General features: G+C 36.5%; 1 protein-coding gene and 1 long non-coding RNA gene across 2 annotated transcripts; both read left to right on the top strand.

The window, feature by feature from the left end:
* Positions 1 to 1,054: 1,054 nt before the first annotated feature.
* Positions 1,055 to 16,204, top strand: LOC128559469 (uncharacterized). The gene is made up of 2 exons (XM_053551205.1): positions 1,055 to 1,297; positions 15,488 to 16,204. Exons 1-2 carry the CDS (start codon positions 1,075 to 1,077, stop codon positions 16,081 to 16,083), a joined length of 819 nt encoding a protein of 272 aa, XP_053407180.1. The 5' UTR covers positions 1,055 to 1,074; the 3' UTR covers positions 16,084 to 16,204.
* On the top strand, positions 6,001 to 9,954 carry LOC128559473 (uncharacterized). The gene is made up of 3 exons (XR_008372389.1): positions 6,001 to 6,079; positions 6,470 to 6,530; positions 9,866 to 9,954. It is a non-coding gene; the product is annotated as an uncharacterized LOC128559473 (long non-coding RNA).
* Positions 16,205 to 18,603: the final 2,399 nt, after the last annotated feature.

The following is an 18,603-nucleotide window of genomic DNA, read 5'->3' as shown; positions in this document are numbered from 1 at the left end:
TTTTGTAATGTGTAAAGTTTAAAATCAGACATTTGCAACCGGAACGCGTTTTGAGAGGTTAGGAAATGCGTCAGTGATATTTTGCGGCGATTTTTAAAAGAAACAGGGATTATTCAGTAGGATCAGTTCGAAAGGACGGATGTATATTCATTCAGGAAATTGAAATGCAGGTCATCATTGAACCATGCTCATTGGAAATGATGTCAATTTTAATAAATCGTCATTTCATTTGTGTGGTGCAGCTGGTGCCTGAAAATCATCACAATTCACATGAAATTTTTAAGTGATTTTTATTAAATGAGACAGGATTGTTTACTTCAAGCTGGTTACTACAACTTCAATTAAATGAATCATATAGATTGATGTGTCAAATCGGGATTTCTGGAGACAGGATCAAAATTTGATTGGGAGGTAGGTCATTTTACCTTCTTGTTGTGACTTTCCAACTTGCATATTGTCGTCTTACTGAGTCCTGTTGCAACAGATAAACGTTTTGTTACATTGTTGATATGCCACGGCTTGCCTGTGGTCTTCTCCTTTTCAAAAAACTGCCGTATGTTACGCAAAACATGAGAAAAATTGCTCATCGTGTAGAAACAAACTTGTGCTTTTGTTTCAACGGAAAGTAAGCTGATAGGCGCGTGGAAACATTCAGTACAACTTTTTTTTTGTACTGTTTCTTTCTTGATATTTACATTCTCTGGAAATCAAGATTGTAAATAAATTGCCAGACAAAATAAATAAAGAAATAAATAACAGATTTTGAGTTGCCCCCGATAGATTCACGTGGAATTTGCCGTATTACTTCTAATTTAGAGAGTAAACTCCAATGGCGACAAGAAAATACAATGGAGGGCTGCCGTAGGAAAAATAAAAGTGTCAATTATTTTTATATTAACCTACGTAGAAAAAAATCCTTAAAATTCTCGAGGGTGACTTTTTTTTAGTTTATCAAACCGTCTTTACTTTGCCGGTAAGTGTCGTAGTTTTGTCATATGACACCAAAGTTGGGGTAAACCTTTGGAATGGAACAGACTTTAGTCTTTGAAGTTATATTTCGATAATTTCATTTACATGTTACTGCCGTATAACGAGATGCCACCGAAACGTGCAAAGACGCAGGAATTGGCAGACATGGTCCGAACAAAGAGGTCTAGAACCAACATGCAAACATCTCCACCGCCAGAGCAGGGGGGATCAGGTGCTGTAGACCTGCATCACAACATGCCGCCACCACCACCGGCAGAACAAGAATCGGGTGTTGTTAATCCACCACAGCCAGGACAAGGAGAATCAGGTGCTGTAAATCCTACATGTTATAATTATAGTTCAAACATTCTTTCCGCACATGTTCCTTTGGCTATTAAAGAAAAAATATGGGCAAACAAGTACATAGAATTACATCACCTTCTTCCTAAAAATAAATCTGAGTCCGATTCTAAACAAAGAATACAATTTGAGAACGGGGAATTGATTATTGCACCAAAAGAGCAGTCGCCTAAGGTCTTAGAAAATATTCGCACCTGGACTGATGCATTTCATATTTTTATTGCCATATACATTATGAAACATCCGCGAGAAATGAGCAATTTATTACAATATATCGCGAATGTTAGGCAAGCTGCATCCAACCATATGGGTTGGTCGACATATGATTCGCGTTTCAGGTTAAAGAAGTCAGTTAATGAAACATTAAAATGGGAGACAATCGATCCCGAACTTTGGATGTTACATATGCAGCCCATGCATTCTGTCGGTGTATCGGTTGCGACCCCTGTCTTGAAAAAATGTTTCACTTTTAATAACAAAGGATACTGTGCAAATAAACAGTGTACCTATGCTCATAAATGCATAAAATGCGGATTTGGCAACCACCCAGCTTTACACTGCTATGTAAATCAGGGACAACAATTTCAGGGGCGTTATTTAAGACCTAACGGCTCTCGTTTCAGGCTCAACAACCCTGCTTCACAAAATCCAACATTTGCACCAAGAGTATCCCAGTCAAACAGAAAGATTATGGGACCTAGGTTTAACGCCAATTAACCTATCAAGTTTGGGGGAAAAATTGTCAGATTATAATCAGGAGGACGCAAACTATTTACTGTCAGGGTTTAAATATGGTTTCAAGCTAAATTACTCGGGCCCCAGAATACCGATTTTCTCGTCAAATCTGGTGTCTGCAAAACAAAATCCAAATATTTTACATGGAAAATTAATTGAAGACAAAAAACTAGGATGGATTATCGGACCTTATGAAAAACCACCGATTTCAAATCTCCGAGTAAATGCAGTAGGCCTTATTCCAAAACGAACAGGTGGCTGGAGGCTTATAACGAATTTATCATTTCCTCCACAACAAAGTGTTAATGATTACATAGACCAAGAATTTCGTCATGTTAAGTATGCTCAGTTTGACGAAGCTGTAAATATTGTACAAAATTTAGGGAAAACAGCCTACTGCTGCAAAGCAGACATTAAATCAGCTTTCAATTTATGCCCTATTTGGCCGGGCGATTTTGATTTACTTGGTATTAAAACAGAACAAGGTTTCTGGATTCAGAAAATGCTTCCCCAGGGATCAGCCTGTGCGTGCTATATCTTTGAGAAGTTCGCTTCTTTTCTTGAATGGCTTGTAAAGACAGAATCTGGAACAAATAACCTAACACATCTCTTAGACGATTTCTTCATGGCACATGTAAATTTTGAATCTTGTTTACAGCTTTTTCATTCCTTCCAAAAAGTATGTTCGAATCTTGGTGTTCCTTTATGTCCTGAAAAACTGATAGGTCCAGTTAAAGTCATAACGTATTTAGGGCTGGAATTAGATGCTGAACACCAAACAATCCATGTCCCGGAAGACAAAATAAATAAAGCAAAAATTGAATTATCTCGTCTAGTTACACTGAAAAAAGTGCGGTTAAACGAACTACAATCCATTGTGGGGTTACTTAATTTCATAACTAAAGCCATCCCTACCGGTAGAGCATTTTTACGTAGATTTTATGATGTCATGTGCCAAGGAAAAAAGCCGTTTCACTTTATAAGAGTTACTAATGAGATGCGTGAAGATGCGACAATCTGGCTTACTTTTTTATCTGATTTTAACGGAGTAGCGATGTTTAATGACAAAGATTGGTTAGAAAACACATACTTCGAATTATATACAGATTCCTCTGGTAATAGAAATTTAGGATGTGGCTGTTACTTTCAAGGTCAGTGGAGTGTATTTCAATGGCCAGATCACTGGGAGGCCGACATATTTCTTGATATTACGTATCTCGAACTCATTCCCATAGTTCTAGCACTTCAGCTTTGGGGAACGTTTATGAAAAACAAAAAGATCATGATAAGATCTGACAATGAGGCTTTAGTAAATATCCTCAATAGTAAATCGTCTAAAAATAAGCGTGTTATGAGCTTGATCCGGCCCTTAATGCTTTTAATATTACAGAATAATATTCAGTTTAAGGGTAAGCACGTGCGCGGGAAGCAAAACAGCATTGCTGATTCTATTAGTCGCTTTCAGTGGTCAAGATTATACCGGGAGTTACCGACAGACGCAGCAAAGCAGCCATGCAACATCCCAGAAACCTTTCTTCGGATCTTCAGCCGGAAATAAATAGACTTGTCACCGCGTCCCTATCTTTAAATACCCAGAAACAGTACAGCGCTGCCATCTCCTCGTTTACAAACTTTTGCTCTCTATCTGGTCAACAGCTTATATGGCCTCCCAATGTACAGCAAATCACTGAATATATAGCGTACATGTCTTTACAGCAATATGCATATAAATCAATAAATAGTTATATTTCCGCAATCAGCTATGTCAATAAACTTAATGACTTTGAAGATAACACGAAGAAATTTATAGTTAAACGTATGCTTGAAGCCCTACGTAGAATCAGAGGTACAAATGATACAAGGCAGCCTATAACAATACACATATTACATAAGCTTATCTCGGCATTGCAATGTATCTGCCGCTCTCAGTATGAGAACATGTTATTTGCAGCTGCCTTTTCGTTGGCTTACGTAGCTTTACTTCGGATAAGTGAGTTTACGTCATCAAATAAACGGTCACGTGACTCTGTATTAAGAAAACAAGACCTCATTATAGGCTCGAGTAAGATACGAGTGTACTTTAAATCTTCGAAGACTGATCAAACTGGCGTCGGGTCCTTTATCGATATCGATATAGATGAGCAGAACAGGTTCTGTTATGAACATATTCAGACATATCTCAGGTTTCAATCTTCGCGCGACGAAGCTAGTCCATTGTTCTGTCATTTTGACGAAACCCCCTTGACTTCCTTTCAGTTTAATGCTGTTCTTAAAAAAGCCATCAAGTTCATAGGCTTAAGCAACAAGAACATAAAATCACATTCATTTAGGATTGGTGGTGCTTCTGGGATGTATCGGGATGGCTGTCTTGTAGATACTATAAAAAGTGCAGGCAGATGGAGGTCAAACGCATACAAGTCATATATTCGCCATTGATATTCTATGAATCCGACGCCGGCTCATATTGCGACTCCGTCGACGGGTCACTATCATTAGTTTCGAGTGTTTAAAAAGCTTGTCTTCTGATACCGTAAATTAATTCTCAAAAAATCTGCACTCATCCATTAGCAAAGCTAGTTTGTACTTTATCAAACCCTTACAAAATGTACATATCGTTGTTCATTGTTATTGAATTCTCGTTAATTGTTGTTTAATTGTTTTACTTCTTTCACTTTTAATATTAATTACGAAAGTAATGATTCATATTTCGTTTAATAATTCGAAGTTTGCATACTCACATTTATGCTACAACAATAAAGTTTAATTGAGTTGCCCCTTTAAAAACGATCGATCTAGGTGCCGGATGCCGTGTCATAGTTTGAAACCAGTTGGTAGCAGTTACACCATTTCAAAATCATAATGAATGTAAAGGATCTGCCAAATGCCGTATATAATGATAATGAGTTGCAATTGCATAAATATATAATGATTCTTACATTTATTTTGGGCCGGCGATCCGCTTTTGGCTAGTAACTAGTAACTTGCTACCATGTATAGGAAGACCGCTGTCGGATTCCTATACAATTTGAATTAGGTGTTCACAGATAATTATTATGTGATCATAGAAGATTTGTAATGCATAATATAATGAAGTATAAGATTAGAGTGTCTAGTAAATATAAATAACATATATACTGATAAATAACTTGATAAATATATTTTCCTGATGGAATCATAAGACAAATATATAATGATATATTTATAGGGAATCGATCTTACCGATTTTCGTCGCGAAGCGACGAAAATCGGGATCGAATCCCACTACGGTAACATACGAGGGTATCCAAACAACACATACTATCCAAATAAAAAAATATGGAGTTCCGGTTTAGACCATGGGCGTGCGACGACCCCGATGAAATTCGGGATATCACGGTCTTCGTTAATGTTAATATGAATTAAGGCACCGCCTAGCATTGGGGATTTATCTTTTATATATCCGCTTAGGAAGAAATATTCAACGCTCAAGAAAGTGAAACTTTGCTCTAAACTGTAGTTTACATTTAGTGTCATCATACCTCTTACAGCGAATATCATACTTTGCAAAATTTACGGAAGCCATGCCGGTGACGTCATTCAGCGTTCTCGCTCTAGCTTTTAGAATTTTGTTTTGTTTGTTTGCACTCCACGCAGAAACTTGACGGTCTTTACACTTCCTTACTGTTTTAAAAGTGTTTTTCAGTTGCATGTACAGTTTTCATTACGAAAAAGAAGTAAAATAATCATGTTAGCGCGGTTTACGAGTTTCTGTGACTGATTCGGGGTGGTCGGATGTTCATAAAGACAACCAGTCAGCGGATTTTACATAAACCGGAACCGGAAAACATCGAAAACATTGCCTCAGTATATGCAAACAGCAAAGACGAATATCTATATACGGACGTTACCGTCTCGGGGATTTTCATCCCCGGCGCTTCGCGCCGGTGATAAACCCCCTAATAAGCGTCCGTCGGATCAGTAGGCGAAACGCAATATCCGCACAATAAGATGTCTGCGACCCGAAAGAATATTCAAAGTAAGCTGTTAATTTTGTTGCGTCAGAAGCTAACGTGACTACACATATAATTTGTTATACAAACATGCTTTATTCAATACTGAGTAGCATTTTTAAACGGCGACATTTTGAACATTTTTATATTTAGAGTGAGAGGGATACACCTTACACTGGCGCCGACATTTTGAAAATTTGAGGAAACAAAAACATTCTCCAACGAGTTCTTCAGCTCGGGGAATGAGAGAATAGATTCACCTTTGTGTCGCTTTTCAGATCGTATTTTAATTCCTTTCCGGTACTTTAGTTTCTTTGAACTTCTCTGTTACTAAGGCCTTATTGAATTTTAAAATTAAGAAATCCGTGATACTTGCAGGCATGACTGATTAATGGAATTATTTTACTTTTATATAGAATATGGACGGCACTCCAGTACAGCACATGCATGGTTGGACTTGTTGACATTTTTAGAAACGTGAGTAACTAACTTCCCATTGTATAATAATAATGTAAGCCAACTCCCCACCCATAAAAAGCATAGAAATTCCTTATTTTTTACATTTTTGTTTATTCATCAATTTGAAATGGGCCATTTAGATTATTTTTTCTTAAGGGTCATTGCATGTATACACAGTAATTACAGTGTTTGAAATTCGCGGTAGTCCGACAGCCTGTGGCTACCAAATTTCAGCTCGGGCTACCGCGATTTTCAGCAGGTACAAGCCCGACCAGGCTACTGAATTTTCCTAATTTGTTTAAAAAATCATGCTAATTAAACGAGTAGATATCTACTGCATCCAGACTGAGAAACGCTTAGGGAAATTTATTGTTGGTTTTGCTCTCATTGTGTTGACAATAAAAACACAGTGTCAAAGACGTAACCGCGCTAATTGGCTAAATACAATCACCTCTGCGTAACGGATTATTTCATTAGCTTTCTTACTTCTCGCGAAAATCTCACAAGACCTGCAGTAGGCGGAGTTTTAAATTATGCTATCAGCGTGTGTGTAAATGTGTATTCAGCACCGTTATTACATTGGCAAATTGTCAACATCCAAGTTGCAGTAATTGGTGAGTGCGGATCCTAAAAAATCGGCGTAACAGTTTAGATTTTTTTTTGGCATGGAGTGTCATGTCCGATGCTTTTGGATTTATGACGATGTGATCTGGGACTGGAGTATTTAGAGTTAAATTTTTTCAAAACATGTCAAACATGTACTGTATGTTTTTTTTTTATAACTTCAAACATACATAGAGATGTCTGTAAAAACAAAATTGTTATATGGTGCAAAAATTATGTATTTTAAGGTATTAAAGTTCGGGCTAGTGAAATTTGTGTCGGGCTTGGAAAATTTCCAGTCTGGTAGCCCGAACGGGCTAGTGGATTCCAAATTTTTTTTGGAGAATATTTCCCCTTTTCAGATTTTTATGAAGCATAATTTTGAAGCCCCAAAAAAATTATGTGTAAGGGCATTACATTATGTATTGGCATTTTGTTTCATATATTCCACACTCATTTGACACTGTGCAAATTGTCAACAGTTGGGATAGCGTTGATAAGCGCAACTTGGCGCAGACATGCAATTCGGCTGGATCTTTCTTTGGAATATATGTAATACTGTTTACATGTCGTACTGATACAACCACATTTTAGAATAAATTTGTATTGATACGTCCACATTTTAAGATAAAGTCATACATATATCTGATCCCTAACAAGTTCGTAATTACAAAAATACAGCCCTTATCTGGAGTTCTGAAGCATGCTCGATTAGTTGATCAGAATTATGTCTGTAAAATTATGAAGGAATTGAATTCAAACTGTTCCATAAATGCAAGAATTTAAGAGTTAGTCAGAACCATAATCATGCAGAGGATGTAATTACTTTCCAGGGGTTTTATTTTTGGCCGTTTTTAAGCCATTATTTGGCTATATTCCCAATGCCAAAAAGTATGTATTTTCCCCAAAATGAGTGCAAAAATTCCCAATCTACATTCTGAAAAAAATTTCATCAAAATTGCACAAATATTGACCAAATTCTAGACAATTTTGTGGTGGAAGTATGTTAAATAGGTCGACAATGTGAAACAAGTGTATGAGAAAGTGCTTAGATACATCTTTACTATATCCTATGGGACTAAATATTTCCCAATTTTGGAAATTTTATGCGTCAAAATTGCTAATTTTGGGGGGGAAGCTATGTTCCCAAATTAGCTAGAAAAAACCCTGCTTTCACAAATCACGGGGCTCAAATTTTGGATTTCGCTAAAGCAAGTCAATTTCATGGAATGCATGTTAAGATAAAAATTTCACACAGTTTATTTTGCAAATACAAATAATAGTCAAAATTGTTGCAGTTAATGTTAATGTTTGTAGATTTGCTTTCATTTGAGGATAACAGAAAACACAACATCTTTTTTGGTTAGCCATTTTTTGTTGAATGGATTACTGATTATAAAGAAATGTAGAGGTCTATCTTATAATTAAATCTAGGCTATCTTACTAATTCTTACATGTATTCAGTTGAATCACTATTTATAATATTAGGCACAAAATTGTACGCCAAGGAAAACCGTGCAAACAATATTGATGTTCTAGCATGATTTTTTAGGATATTCTAAACATTCTAAATTGAAATTTAAAAATTGCAAGTAGATTCAGTTTTAGCAACAAGAAAAAAAAGTACATGCAAAAAAATTTGCAGTATGGTTGGGTCAAAAAAGTTAAATTTGAAGCTTTGCAAATGCAAACTGAAGCCGCCTCACATTACTTGTTGGTCTGATGCATTCATTTTTCCTGTTCTCCTAGGAATCCCCAGTCGAGCATGCCCCAAACAATAATTGAGCGTGCCATGAGAAAACCAAAACATAGTGGGTTTGCAACCAGTATGGATCCAGACCAGCCTGTGCATCCGCGCAGTCTGGTCAGGCTCCATGCTGTTCGCTTTCAAAGCCGATTGGAATTAGAGAAACTGTTAGCGAAACAGCTGGAATTCTGACCAGACTGCGCGGGATGCGCGGGCCCTGGTCTGGATTCCATGCTGGTCGCAAACCCACTTTGTTGGTTTTCTCATGGCACGGCTCAATTTATGATGAAGTATTTTGAGGGTATGAGCTAGACCAGTTGGTTTTTTTGGTTCAAAATTCAGTTTTTAAGTTCAGCATTTTGAAATTGAAGTCAGGCTTGGAAAATTTTCTATCTGGTTGCCAGCATGGGTTAGTTAAAATCTGAATTTTGTACAACTGCACACTACTCAAATACGTTTTAAATTTATACGTTTATAAATCATGACCGTCAGATACCAATAAACAATTGTAGCATTTTGTAGGCTCCTGTGTTCATACTAAACTGAGGAAGGCAGAAACAGATTCTTCTGGGCTGCTTTACCAGTCTGTTTTTGCCTTTTAATGAAACCGAGCAAAGGGGAAGGTCATAGACCACCAAGTCAAAAAGGTACCTGGAATTTCACTGGGTTAAAGTAATGTTTGGCTGTTCTGGCTGGTCAGTCGTGTAAACAAACGTACTCATACAGTGACTTTTCTTTTTTTTCAAAACTGAAATTTTTAACCGCATTTTCTTTGTATTAATTTACATTTTGACAAATTTGCTACTGTTTTATTTTCATTAAAAAAAGTTTTATATAACAAATTTTTTCCCCGCCATGCCAATGATATTGGGGTCATCTAGCTTTTTGGGCATGAAATTTGAAAAAACTGCGAAAAGGATTGTTAGCCCTTTAGACCTTGAAATTTCAAAACAGCTGGTTGCCATTTTTTTTCTTAATTTGCTCATTTTTTAACTATTTTCAGGCATCTTGGTCTATTATACAGAGTATTTGTTGTACTGCTTCAAAGTGCTTGTTGACAGACTGAAAACCCTTGCTTGCGGCTCATAAGGTATTTTCTATCTTTCTTTTTTCTTTATTATATAGTTGCAGCTGTGGGAAGCAGTTTCAATCATTCAAAAACTGATCAGATATACTGTATCCAAATTAGTAAATTTGTTGTGAACAGATTTTTGCGATTGAGTCAGTGCGTAGAATCAAAAACCAAGGGAAATTAGGCGTAAAATAAAAATTGTCTGTTTCCTGTATCCTGACCAACCATAAATTTTTGGCCCGACCCCAAAAAGGATGGTGCATCCCCCTTTGTCTTGGAGAACATTTTTTTCAACTTTTTGACAAAAAGTTGCAAAAATTGCACTTTTTATGCTTTAAAACATAGACCCGTGATGTTATAAATCAATTATTGAAAGCTCTAGAGGCATTAACCCCCCTTATTTGTATTCATTTTTTGACACAAAAATAATTTCAAAAAAAGTCTCCCTAAAAATAATTTTAAAAAATCCAAAGAAAAAGTTTTTCCGACCTACCTACCCTAATTTTTTTTAGCATTTTACCGGAAACAAATTTTTTTTTTAGAAACCCTTTGTAATTTTCTTGATGATAAAGCATTTCTGGACAAAACCTAAAATATAATCATGCATGTATGCAATTTAAAACAATTATTAGCTCGATTTACCTGTCACGGGTGACAACATGAGTTGATGTTCCGTCATGTGCCAACAGGGTTTGTACAAAATCTCTTCAGACCACTGGGCAGAATTTACACCAAACTTCACAGAATGATCATGGGGTGGTCCTCTTCAAAATTACCCATAGAATTTAATTCCATATAGGAATCACCGAAAAGAAAAACTTTGAAAATGATTCTTGTCCAGAAATTGTTAGCCCGGGAGGGCTTTTCAACCTTATATGACAGAGGCCTAATTCGGCCCACTTCCCATAAAAAATATTGCTTTTTTTTTTTTTCCATGCAAGGTAACATTTCCAAAAAACCACATCAACAAATGGTTTAATTTTATTTACATTTTAGTGGGTTTCTGGAGGAAGTGGTTCTCCAGATATTTTATTTTTTTAGCTCACCTGTCAATGTGACAAGGTGAGCTTTTGTGATAGTCGGGTCCCGGTGTCCGCCGTGCGTCGGTAAAACTTTTGCTTGTGACCACTCTATAGGTCCACATTTTTTCCTGAGATCTTAATGAAAGTGGTTGGGGTTCTTTTTATCAATTTACAATATTTTGATTTCTGTTTTTACAGGTTCACTTCTTGAGAGCAGGCAGCTACAAAATGGAAGGTCAACAAATCCGTATACTTGAAAAGCAAGAAAGAAACACCAGAAAAAAATAAAAAGACAGAAGAAAAAAGGGAACTTTAATAAAAAAAAAAAACTTTTCAGGATAGGAATTCAGGATTTACTTAGAAAACTAAATTTTTTTTGAGACGCGTGTTTGACTAAGCTCTGTTACTTCAAGAGATAATGTATTATCACATTGGTTTTGTTATTGTCAAGCCCGCTTGCAGAAGCGAAGACATAGTTTTCCAAATGTCTATTCGGTGTATGTGCGTGCATCCGTCGGATTTATTTTTTCCCGGACCATTATTTTTGGACATGCGGAGCAATCTTGTTTTTATATGGTATGAATGTTAACCTCAGTGAGTCGGAGTGTCATGCGCAAGCCTCAGGTTCCTATCTCAAGGTCAAGATCACACTTACAGGTCAAAGGTCAAATTCAAAAATGACTTTGTCCGGAGCAAATTTCTTCTTCATGCATGGAGGGATTTTGATGTAACTTGGCACAAAATTGTTCACCTCATGAGATGGAGTGTCCTGCGGGAAGAACCAGGTCCTAAAATCTAAGGTCAAGGTCACACTTAGGCCCAAGAATACAAGAATGACAACTTTGTCTGGAGCATTTCTTTTTCATGCATGGAGGGACTTTGATGAAACTTGGCACAAATGGGTTCACCACCATTGAGGGGGGGTGTCTTGCGGAAGAACAAGGTCCCAGGTCTAAGGTCAAGGGGCAAAACTTAGAGGTCAAAAGTCAGATACAAGAAATGACTTTGTCGGAGCATTTCTTTTTGATGCATAGAGTGATTTTGATTTTAACTTGGCGCAATTGTTCATCAATCATGCGACGGGAGTGTCATGCCTAAGGTCCTAGAACTACTTCCCTTTGTTGTTACTGTAAATAGCTTACATTTTAACTTTTTTATTACTGGTCGTAGGGAAAAATCAAGACCACTTTTCTGTAGTACAACATGCATGTTACATCCAATTTTCAGGTGTATTTTGACCTATCTCTGCTGGTGCGGATTTTTGTGTGGACTTAGAATTTTTTTTAAATTTTTTTTTTTTAATTTTTTATTTATTTTTTTTTTTAATTTTACGTTCCTTTATTGTTACTGTGAATAACTTATATTGTAAACCTTTTGCAATCTCTTTTATTTGGCATAAATGTTTGCCTCAAGAGACCGGAGTGTCATGCACCACCCTCCCCGTCCTTTTGACAGTGGTGGGCTTGACCATATTGCCTGGGGCATTAGTTCTCATAATTTTTCATGGAGATTTTAAAAAGAAATTTTCTGTTATAAAACCCAGTAAGCTTGTCTGTCTGATTTAAATATTTTTTGGTACATAGTTACAGATCAAGTTCTACTTTGGGGTCAGTAGGTCAAAGGTCAAGATAACTTGCAAACGCTTTGGCCTGGGATCATAGCTTTTGCAACACAGGTGTAACATGATAAAATACAGGTTTGAATTTGAGGTCAATAGATCAAAGGTCAAGGTCACTAAGGTCAAGGTCACAGTGATCTTGAACAGTTGAACCGTTTCAGAATGATAACTTTGGACCTTGAGCCTAGGATGATAAAGTTTGGTACACAGGTGTCACATCATGAAATACAGGTCAAGTTTTACTTTGAGGTCCGTAGGTCAAGGTCACAATAAGGCAAAACAGTGAAATGTTTTTCAGATTATAACTTGAGAATGCTTGAGCAAAGATCAAGAAAATTGTTAGGGAGGTTAATTTATGACCATCAGGTGACCCCAAATGATGTTGAGGGGCAGTAGGTCACAGGGGCAAGGTCACACTGACCGGTTCTTTTAAAATGATGCATGGAGGGGCACCTGGGGGGTTCTTCCTCCACCATTAAAAAAATGGAAGACGCAATATGACCCTATCCTGTTCGGTGTGGATGTTAAGTTCAACAAAAATATAACAATTCTTTAAAACGGTTTTTGGACAATAACTTCAGGATGCTTGGGATGAGAAACACAAAATTTAGTACAAGGGTTGGTCTTGACCAGCAGATTACCCTGTATTGATTTATAGTTCCCAAAAGGGCAGGATGACCCGGAACATTTAAACCTTTTCCCTACAACAACTTGAGAACACTTGGGCGGAGGATCATGAAACTATGAGATTGAATTTGAGGTCATTAGGTCAAGCTCAAGAAAATGCTGCTTTGATATTGGCTTAGTTCTGTGATAAGGCCATTATTGTAGGGGTATTAATTTCGTCACTCCTGTGAACAACTCTTTGCGTTTAGCTCACCTGAGCAAAAAAGTGCTCAAGGTGAAACTTATGTGATCACCCTGTGTCTGTCTGTCGTCACCAATTTTACTGTTAACCCCATTTTGACCTAATTTTTAAAGAAACTTGGGTTCAGACTGTAACCCTCAAAAAATCTTGGACACATTTTTGATGTTGGGTTATCTTGGATCAAAAACTACCGTCACCAAGTCAAATCAAAGGAAAGCTTTTTTAACACAGTAAGAGGTCACATTTAAGACTTATCTTCATGAAACTTTGTCAGAATGTTTAATCTTGATGATCTCAAGGTCTAGTCTGAATCCCGGATTATGTAGGGTCAAAAACTAGGTCAATAGGACAAATCAAAAGGAAAAGCTAGTTTAAAATTCTAGAAGCCAAATTTATGACCCATACTTAATGAAACTTGGGGCAAAATGTTAATCTTAATGATCCATAGATCAGATTCAAATCTGGGTCAAGTGGGGTCAAAAACTAGGTCACCAGGTTAAAATAAGGGAAAAGCTTGTTAACACTCTAGAGGTCACAATTTTGGCCCAATCTTAATGAAACTTGGTCAGAATGTTACCCTCAATAAAATATTGGACAAGTTTGATATTGGGTCGTCTAGGGTCAAAAACTAGGTCACCAGGTCAAATCAAAGGAAAAGCTTGTTAACACTGTAGTGGCCACATTTATGACCATATCTTAATGAAACTTTGTCAGAATTTTAATCTTGATGATCTATAGGCCAAGTTAAATCTAGTTCAGGTGGGATTAAAAATTACGTCACTAGGTCAAATCAAAGGAACAACTTGTTAACACTCCAGAGGCCACATTTATGACTGCATCTTCATGAAACTTAATCAGAATGTTAATCTTGATGATCTTTCAGTCAAGTTTGAATCTGGGTCATGTGGGGTCAAAAACTAGGTCACCAAGTCAAATCAAAGGAAAAGCTAATTAACTCTTTAGAGGCTACATTTATGATCATATCTTAATGTAACTTGGTCAGAATGTAGATCTTTATGTCAATATGTCAGGCGAGTGATACAGGACCATCATGGCCCATCTTGTTTATTTGTTCTTGTTGTAAGAGAAATTGTACATTCTAGAATACAGATTACAGCAAGTTTCATTTTCTCTATTTTGACAATACTTATTTCAAAGCCTGACAAAAGCATCCAGTACTGTTATTAAAAGTTGTTATTCACAGTTCAGCTATATTTCATGTATGGATAAAACAAGTTATGTAATCTGTGATCTGTGATGATTATAAATGTGTATACAGATAAAACTTAAACATGTGAACAGTTTATTCAATAAATAAAGTGTAATGCAAGTCTTTGTGATGTGTATATAAAAACAAAATTGTTTTACCAGTAATTTCAGAATTACAATTAACCCACATAGAAAAAACCAAGCCTGCACAAGAAGGCTTATATGTCTCCCTAGACTGAGCCTGCCGTGGTGCAAATAGATTGTTAATGTGTGTCTGTCTGTTAAGTATTGTTAACAGTGAGTTGCAATCTAGTAATTTTTCAGTTTGTATGATTTTTAGCTCGCCTGAAGCACAGTGTGAGCTGTTGTGATCACATTAAGTCTGTCATTGTGCTTCTCAACAATTTGCCTGTTATTAAACACCCTAGTAGACAGTTTTTTTTAAATATTAAAGGGATGAGTTGAAGTCTGATCGATTCCCGATTGAGGCAGTGCCTTATTTCATATTATATATATGTGTGTGTTACAGCTTATATAAATATTTTATCAGACCGGCAATCCATTTAGTTGTAAATATTAGCTCCGATTAGGGAGACTGACCCCGGATATCCATACATTTTGTTCTATGCAATTTCAAAATTACGTAATTTTTCTTGTTTGGAACATACTGTTTGGACTTCTTAACATTTCACTTTTGATGGGAAATTCATAACACTTGTACTTGATTAAGTGAACTCCATATTTCCCATTTGCATACATACCCTAAAAACGAAATACGTTTCAGGTAAGACGATCTAATCAGTCACATTGGAGGCCACTTATCTCTTAATTTGCAGGTCCCTGTAATGTATGGATATTGGGTTCATCTTTAGTACGTGGTGCATATCAGAGGTTATGTTACAGGCCTGACGGTATAAATCTAGGACTTTACAAATCTATAGGGGCGAAGTTATTGTGGGATTTCATGGGCGGAATGAGAATACACCATCTTGAACAGTCAGTAGGATACATTTTAGAGTTTAATGAAACACCCGACTACTTAATTATACATTGTGGAGGCAATGACATTGGCAGTATGACATCAGCCGCGATAATTGGCCAGCTAAGGTGCATTTTGAACAAACTGCATTTAAAGATGCCTGAAACAAAAATTATATGGTCCCAGATCCTTCCTCGGCGTACATGGAGGTACGTTGAGGTACATCAAGCTGAAAGAGCAAGGAAACGAATAAACAGTGCTATAAGTACCTATGTTATTAGGCATGGTGGCCATTTAATAAAATATCCAGATATAAAAGATAATCCACAAATGTTTGACAATGATGACACTCATCTTTCACCAATGGGCTATGACATCATGTTGAACACAATTTCAGGAGCAATCTATTATTTCCATACCACAAAACAGCCTGTTTTTCCTCCATTGCAGTGACTAATTGATTCGTTCGTTTAGTAATAAAGCTGTCTTAATAAAAATCTCACGTATTATCAAATTGCTAACGACTGATTAATTGAATTATTGATTGACTGATTAAATGATGTTTTACAGTTTACCGAGTTTTTTTTTTTTTTTTTTTTTTTTTTGTTATCAATACATTTTGCACATGTCTGCATCATGACTGGGTTGTCATCCGTTATGTTAAACCGTTTGGCGGAAGGTTCTCTCATCTTTCGAGAACCTTTTTGGCGAAAATTTAACATAACGTTGAACTTTTTGCGACCGACGTCGGAGCAAATCAAATTTAATATTTAACATTTTATCTTAATCAATTACCAGTCATGATGGAAATTTTCATGCCAAGCATTAAAATAAAATAATAACGAAAATTGTAGAGCTTTTTCTTACATATAGTTTAGTTATGCACCCACGTAATAAGACGTGTGTCAGTTGATTGACCTCGTTTTTAGCTAGTCATGTCTCAAGACTATCATATGTCCTTCATCTGGGCTCGAACCCTAAAACCGCTGACAGTGTAACCACTTGTCTTTACCCCATTTAATCAAATGACTTGTTGGAAAATAAATGCAACACTAACTTTTTTAAGAGCTTTATGTGTATTTGTCACTGAGTCAAGGCCTATAACTCCAGTCTGGTCCCAAACAGAAAATCGGATGCACAACTTCACATGCTATGTAACAATCCCCTAATGTTTAATGGCTGTAAGTCGAACACTTTGAGATACATACGAAACAAACTTGTATCCCCTTTATGCATATCTGTACGGTACGAAGTTGTAAGGGGGTATACTGGTTTCAGGTCTGTCTGTCCGTCTGTCTGTAGACACAATCTTGTGCGCACCATATCTCCTCGCCCCCTTGACACAATTTAACGGAACTTCAAACAAGTGATCAGTAACAACAGTAGTTGTGCATGGTGTATGTTAGGTTCTTTCGGGAAAAAAATTGCAGAGTTAAAGGACTTTGTTTTTTGTTACTATACTATATACATAGAGTCTGCATATGCAATCTTGTGCGCGCTAAATCTCCTGAACCCATGCACACAATTTAATGAAACTTCACACAAGTGATCAGTAGTAACCTTAGTTGTGCAAGGTGCATGTTAGGTTCTTTCAGAAAAAAATTCTGCACAGCTATGGGATTTTGTTTTTTGTTAATATACTCTGCATATGCAATCATACAGTCCACATACTTATGCAATCTTGTGTGCGTCAAATTGCAATGTACAGTGTCAGTGCATGCGGGGAGTACATTCGTCACCTTCAGTGATAGCTCTAGTTTTGACATACCTCTGGTCGGACTGACAGAAATCCGGAAAAAAGTCCCAGGTGCACAACTTCACATGCTGAATATTCATATGGTCAATGACCTAGGTCAAATATATTTTGAGATGTGCGAATGAACTTTTATATACTGTAAAATCTGGTAAATAAGCGTATACGCTTATAATAATTTTAGTGACACTTTTATGCGCCTATTTTTGATATGCGCTTATATTTAAGCCAAAACTATGCGCTTATATTTGATATGCGCTTATAGACAAGCCGTGTGCTCCTATTTTTGATATATTAGAAAAATTGACAGTGCTTACCTTGGTTGAGAAAACGAAAATAAAACATGGTCATGGACGTGCGCAATGAACTACTTCCTTTTATTGCATACAGTGTTTATACATAATGAAAGCATAATTGTTCATACATAATTTGCAAATAATGTTCAATCTCCCGCACCATTCAATCATTGTTCAACACTAAGATTGTAACATTTTATCCATATTGTTTTCACAGACTTACAAAAGAATGACAAACTGTTATGACAACGCAAACAACTTTTCTTGTATTCAAACTTACTTTCATTTACGGAAAACATTTTCTATTCAAAAAGCATGATTATCGTAAACAATTATCATTTTATCAGATAATAAACTCTTTTAACACCCATCGGCTATTCAACAGGTAAGAACACTTGTCACCTGTATTGATGATAATTATCACGGTATAATACCGTAATTACGTCTTTTTGCTGCATCTGTTGTTTGTTTACCAATAATCGGATATGCGCCTACTTTCGAGACAAAATTATGGTAAGGGAATGACATGCGCTTATTATCCCATACGGAATAACGGTAAGGCCGTATGCGCTTACTTTTGATATGCGCTTATATACGAATATGCGCTTATTTACCAGATTCTACAGCCTTTATATATTTTTTTTTGACCAAGTCAAGGGCCATTATCAAGCGACAAATCATAAGCAAAACAAAGCTACATGAATATTGATTTAAATTTTTAAAGGAATAAAATAATTCAGTCAGATGTTACCTCTTGGGAAGTCATGTAATAAAAGAACGAAAGTATCGATTCCTGTGTTTAAATACCCACGACGTGCGCAATTCCTGGAATTCAGTCACATGGCTGGGTCAACGCGATTCATGGAAGTTTGTGAGGCGGAGCTTGTTTTTTGCGCTGGATAATTTTTTTAAGGTTTTACCGTA

This window comes from Mercenaria mercenaria, chromosome 9 (genome assembly GCF_021730395.1).
Source record: "Mercenaria mercenaria strain notata chromosome 9, MADL_Memer_1, whole genome shotgun sequence".
Taxonomy (NCBI): Eukaryota; Metazoa; Mollusca; class Bivalvia; order Venerida; family Veneridae; genus Mercenaria; species Mercenaria mercenaria.
Note: the sequence above shows the minus strand (reverse complement) of the source record. Positions and strands in the feature narration are given on the sequence as shown.